The 6,354-nt window shown below is 35.5% G+C and overlaps 1 protein-coding gene across 1 annotated transcript; it reads right to left on the bottom strand.

Annotated features, from left to right (window-relative positions):
* On the bottom strand, positions 1 to 2,788 carry LOC149016538 (monooxygenase 1-like). The gene is made up of 6 exons (XM_089156325.1): positions 2,675 to 2,788; positions 1,550 to 1,699; positions 1,416 to 1,466; positions 1,161 to 1,329; positions 835 to 1,063; positions 1 to 608 (listed from the first exon to the last, which is right to left on the bottom strand). The coding sequence occupies exons 1-6, from the start codon at positions 2,743 to 2,745 to the stop codon at positions 67 to 69; spliced, it is 1,212 nt and encodes a 403-aa protein (XP_089012451.1). The 5' UTR covers positions 2,746 to 2,788; the 3' UTR covers positions 1 to 66.
* Positions 2,789 to 6,354: the final 3,566 nt, after the last annotated feature.

Genomic DNA, 6,354 nt, shown 5'->3' with positions numbered 1-6,354 from the left:
AAAACATAAAATAAGGGGACGGGATAAGGGGGAAAACAGTTAGGTTTTCCCAAATTACATGTACTTTTAAAGCCTACCACAATCATACCGAGCATGACTAATTGATTTGCCAAAAAGGACTAAGAGAAGGAGAAGTAATCCAATCTTCAACACAGAAGATGAAGTCATTTGCTGCAACCCTGTAAGGTAACTCTGGGTGGAGATCTTCACCAATCTCATTCTCCGTTCTTTCACGTATCGATCAAATGCTGCTTCTACTTTCTCATTTGTCTGTATAACTTGTTCACTTCTGCTTCTTTCAGAACCTGCAAGCTTGTAAATCTCTTGGTCCAAGCATCTGGCAAGAACAATTGAATCCTCTAACCCTAAAGAGGCACTTTGTCCCAAGAGTGGAATCATTACATGCATGGCATCTCCTGCAACAGTCACCCTTCCCCTCCTAAAATTTCCTATGAGCAGGTCCCACGGTGTGTGAAATCTCATTCTGTGGAGAATCAGGGATTCATTTTCACTGCTTTTTATCATCTCTATCACTTCTTCTGGAAAATCCTTGATATACTTCAAACTTGAATCTTTAATGAGCTTGGTGTCTTTTGCATCTTTTGCATCTGCTAATAAAAAATGGGTTATTGTATTGAGATCAAAATTTTTAAATAAAAAAAAAAAAAAAAAAAGCATTGATACAAAAAGACCATAGAGGACTGCATGGAACATACATTGTGGCATCAGTATTATTATCAACTTTCATGAATCATTTTACTTCTTCTGTGTCTTGGTATTGAATAACATGCAATGAGAACTCAAAGAAATAGAGATAGATCTACTTTTGCTTACCTTGAGGAGTCCATTTCCGTGTTAATAACCAATAGACAAGCTTATCATCTATCGGAGTCCTTGATAGTATCACTTGATCTCTGCTCAATCTAAGAACCCCATTGTCCAAATCATGGCCATTTGGATAATTTGTAAAACCTCTCACTCCACAATAAGGTAAAAGCTTTGCAACTTTCAACCTTAACCATTTGGCCACCACAGAGTCTATTCCATCACATCCAATTACAACCTGTGATTAATCAAAATAAGGTGAATAAAACAATTTCAATCCATGGATGAAACTTTCTAATCTTATAATTAGATTTTCTTTTCTCTCCCTTTATTACCTTTGCTTGGATAATATTCCCATCACGAAGTTGTAGAACAGGATCAGAAGTTACCAGGTCCAATTCAACATCCACTATATCAACTCCGAAGCGTATTGTATTGGGTGATAAATTGTTGGCCAAGGTTCTAATGATATCTCCTTTGTTCAAGATTCTAAATTCCTCTCCACTACAAGAAATTAATGCACTTCTTTATTTAAAATGACAGCAATCAAAAAATTTAGTGGAGGATAGAGAGTATAATATACTTCTTACTTGAATGGTGTTTCCCATCGAGAACCTCCATTGAGCGATATATCTTGTACCCTGGATATGAAGCATAGTTATCAAAAATGTGTATTTTTCAGCTTTACCAATGATAAAGGAAAACTTTCTCCATAAACGCCTACCCATGTAAAAGAAGTGCAGTTTCTCTAAGATCCATGCCAACGCCAAGCTTATCAAGTGCTCGCCAACCATTTGTATGGACACTTATAGTATCTGCTCCTGAGGTTCTTAATGAGTCTGCTCTTTCAACAACTAGACTTTCATATCCCTTTCTGCAAAATTTTTGGCAGTAAATATTTGTAACTAGTGGGTTATATATGCTATGTTCAAGAGTTTGAAAAAGCACTTTAGAATAGGAAACTAAATAACTCTCTTTGTCTTTACAAATTAATGAATCTATTGGACACATGGTGTTTTGAGCGGACAGAATTGAATAGAATTTATATGGCGTGCATCCAACGATGAGTACCACAGACCTCATCATGTCAGGTGTACCATTGAAGAAACTCCTTTACACCGAAGGTTGGGATCCACATTCCATTATGGATAGATAAGATTTCTGAAGGGTCGTTATCACATGCAGAACTTAATTGGGTACATGGGCACGAATTACTAAAAAATGATTGAGATCGAACAAGAATACTTAAAAGAAAAATAGAATTGTTCATCTGAAAAATGAAAAATTCAAGTAGATTTATATGAAGAAACGGAAACTTGCTAGCAGCAGGAGATAGGTAATGTGTATCTGGAGGAGTTGATGTGATATCATTAACTTCATTATACAAAATAATTAAGAAAAGTTTAAATACTTATTTAAAGAGTTTAAATTAATCTATTAAAGTATCTGAACTAATAAAATAAATTGTTTGCTTCTGCTCTAAGATCTTTTTTTTTATAACGAAAAATGAGACAATCATTCAACAACAACGATAAATAAATAAATAAAAGCATGAGCAATCTAGAGAAAGTTTATGCTGATACATGTAGATCCCAAGCTATCCAGGAATTTGTTACCAAAAAAAAAGGAAAGAAAAGCTATATATCCAGGAATTCTTCATTGGTCCAAGAGTCTCTTACCTTGGAATAGATTAACTTTGTTTAGCAGAAAAAGAAATAGATTAACGTTTTATGAAGAGAAGCTGAACGTATGCTTGGGACATAACACAGACCCACACAGGAAGGAAGAGAGAAGAGGAAGAAGAATCAGGTTTAGTAATGGACATCCACACAGAGACAGAAGTACTTACCTGTGAAGAGCGAGGGCAGTGGCAAGACCACAGATTCCTCCTCCTACAATGACGATGCCTGAACTGCTCATTTCTGTGTGTCGCTTTCTCTCTCTCTCTCTCTCTCTCTCTCTCTCTCTCTCTCTCTCTCTCTCTCTCTCTCTCTCTCTCTCTCTCTCTCTCTCTTAAGAGCTATGGAAGTACGAGTGTCTCACGGTGCTTCTATTATATATAAGTATTTCTTATACGGAAAAAGGAAGTATTTGGTTCGCTTCATTATTTATATTTTATTATAAACAATAATTATACAGGAGTACTGAGTCTGGATTAGATCACTTTTCATGGGGGGAGCACTTCTACTCTTTAGACTTTTTTTCACAAAAAAGTAGGTATGGAACCCATATCTAAATATTAATAAAATAATTACTCATATTGTGTGGTGGAAAAGTAGGATTTTGCTTGGGAGCAGTGCCACGGCTAACGTTCAAGATTAAATTTTTACTGTTTGATTAAATCCTCACCGTGGATTATCAGCATGTGGTACAAAACTCTTTTTAAGTGCTACTGACCCGGTTTAATGGCTTTAACTCGAACTGTGGATCAGCTCCTTTCAAACCAAACAAACCAAATATTAAAAATCCTCTTTTCATTTTCCTCTTCTCAATCGTAACTTGGAAGATGAAAGAGCACCTCTACAAGGTAAAAATCCTTTGAAAGAACCCTAGATTTTGGATGTTGCTTAACTTGATTGGCCCAAGCAAAATCCAGAAAGTATATCTTTCAAGCTGAAGCGAAACATCTTGGAAGCAAAGAGAGCAAGCTTGTGATCGAAATTATCATGCCCTAACTGTATGTACCGAATCAAGCAAGAGAATAACACATGAGAGAGAAAAATTGATGACGGAGTTCGGCATTAGATGCCTACATCTCCGGGATTCAAGTTCGAATCCAATCCACTATATGTCCAAGACAATACAGGTAAGGGAAGAAAGAAAGAAGTTACAGATAACACCTGATAAAGGTAGTCAATGCAGCCAATACTTCCACCAAGTATTCTCCTAGCCTCAACGATCAAAAGCCCCAACAGAGAACCACAAAGAATCGCCAAGAAGCCATTACCGCAGGAGCTTGAAGACGAAGACAGCCATGAAAGCTCAAGAGAGAATTCGAATCACGCAGAACATAAAACCCCAAAAACTGATTTGCACATATGACTTGAACCAAGCCATAAGCCCACATATACATAACCCTGAACTAGCTTGAACCAAAACGGTTCAATTGAAAACATCACTTAAAATAGGAATGGTCTAGATTACTCCTAACAATCTCCCCCTTAATCTATACATCTAAAGTGACTATAGTGAACTGGATTACGACCATCATCATCCAAGTGTACTTGCACACAAAGAACAAAGAGACCACAATACAAAGCAAATAACAAATATGCAAAATACCTAGACATGCACTAACTATGCAACACTAAAGGACTCAATGCAGATACACCATGCAACAAACTGCACCAGGTAGAGAAACCCTAATCAAATAACTCATGATTCACAACTCACTCATATAACCATGAAGAGTACACATGCACACACCAAGCATATATCTCATAACAGAGACAAACAGAATAAGAGTCATAAAAATTTGGGCAGCATCTCCCCTAAAGCTGCAACATATGCAAACCTGATAAACATACAAGACAACAACAAGACACACACCACAATCTAAAACAAGTAATATACAACTCAAAACTACAGACACATATGAACTAAGAGACAACATCACCAATTCCCAACAAATCAAGACAATGTAGGAATTTAGAAAGAGGCAATGACTTAGTACCACAGTCTGCAGGATTATGCTCAGTACTTACCTTTTCAATCAAAAGTGAACCATCAATTATCTTATCTCTGAGAAAGAAGTATTTAATATCTATATGCTTAGTCTTATCATGATAAACATGGTTTTTACACAAGAAGATAGCACTTTGATTATCAAAAAAGACAACAGGCTTAATCTTTAAAATACCCAATTCACACAATAAGCCATTCAACAATATACTTTCCCTCACACATTCAGATGCAACAACAAGCTCAGCCTCTGTAGTAGACAAAGCAACTACAGGCTGTTGTTGCACCTTCCAACTGATGCAATTACCAGATAACATAAAGAACTAAGAAGATAATGATTTCCTGTTATCTATATTACTAGCATAATCAGAGTTTGTATATCCTTCGAGAATAAGATCACCAGGTGTGACCTTGAACACTAAACCTTTATGAACAGTACCTCTCAAATATCTTAAGAGCCACTTGAGAGCAAGCCAGTGTTCTTTACCAGGATTGGACATAAACCTACTTAATACACTAACAACATGAGCAATATCAGGTCTGGTACATATCATAAGATACATAAGAGAACCTAAAAGACTAGAATAAGGGATCTTTGACATTTCATTCTTTTCAAAGCTATTCTTAGGACAATGATCATTAGAAAGTTTAAAATGTGCAGCTAAAGGAACATTCACATGTTTACAATTTAACATATTAAATTTCTCAAGAACCTTTAACAAATATAACCTTTGACCAATGAACATAATATCCTCCCCCTTATTTCTATAAATCTCAATCCCCATAATTTTCTTGGCTGTCCCAAGTTCTTTCATTTCAAATTTAGACTTCAACTTGTCTTTAACATCTTGAATAAGATTCGAATCAACACAAGCAATCAATATATCATCAACATAAAGTATTAGATACAACACAATAGAGCTTGAAATGAGAAAATATAGGCAACTGTCATAAACACTTGTCTTAAAACCTACACTCAAGACAAAACATACCTGGACATCACCACACCAAATATAAATGAACAACAAAGTATACAATCTCCACAAGAGACTAGTATAAACCTCAAGAAATCCATGGTGATATCCAAAATCAACCTAGATTAACAGAACCTCACAAACATCAACAGATGAACAACATGGATCTTGACATAATTGACAATGCCAACACAGCCCATGAATTTACACAAATGCTTACAATATAAGCCAAGTCAAGTCTAAAACATATCACATGATACATAAGAAAACTTAACAACTAGAGAAGAGAGATTTTAACAATTCAAATATATAAAACATGACAAATAAGCATAAATCTCTCCCCCTCAACCAGTAGATCCCAAAACTTAGGAAATTCCTAACAGATCCAAATACTTTCATTTCAAATTCTGATTTTAAAACCTTCCCCAAGGAATACAATCATGCAATCAATATGTAAACCACATAAAGGCAGATATAGGACACAGAAAATGAAATGAGAAACTAGAGGCAACTGTCAACCTAAAATGCAAAATAAAATGCAAAAACTCAAACATCAAGTCTTATATATCAATGCCAAGGGTATTCAAATGAAACCACAACAGGATTCATTAACAAGTCATATTTTCAAATTCAGTTGTTAAAATGCCTAAAGAAGTTGCAAATCATTCTTTCTTCTACATTAAAGTAAAGAAAGACACCAAGTATCCAATTACCCATTAAAATAATGAAGAGAATAACTCAGGATTGCAAACACTCTTATAGTCTTACATTTAACCAACAAGATGAAAATAATCCAGACAAACCCAATAGGCAATAACACTCCTAAATCCATCACTGGTCTATTACCACTACTCAAACCAGGACCTCTTCACCC

The sequence above is a fragment of the Hakea prostrata genome, chromosome 5, assembly GCF_041222555.1.
Source record: "Hakea prostrata isolate BN-2017 chromosome 5, UWA_Hpros_2, whole genome shotgun sequence".
NCBI lineage: Eukaryota > Viridiplantae > Streptophyta > Magnoliopsida > Proteales > Proteaceae > Hakea > Hakea prostrata.
Note: the sequence above shows the minus strand (reverse complement) of the source record. Positions and strands in the feature narration are given on the sequence as shown.

Bases quoted from the DNA above. Each gene is read 5' to 3' on its own strand.
- LOC149016538 (XM_089156325.1), bottom strand. From the start codon at position 2,745: ATGAGCAGTTCAGGCATCGTCATTGTAGGAGGAGGAATCTGTGGTCTT. The intron at 1,467-1,549 runs GTAGGCGTTTAT...CTTCATATCCAG, and splicing joins ACTGCACTTCTTTTACATGG to GGTACAAGATATATCGCTCA. The intron at 1,330-1,415 runs GTAAGAAGTATA...AATTTCTTGTAG, and splicing joins CGATGGGAAACACCATTCAA to TGGAGAGGAATTTAGAATCT.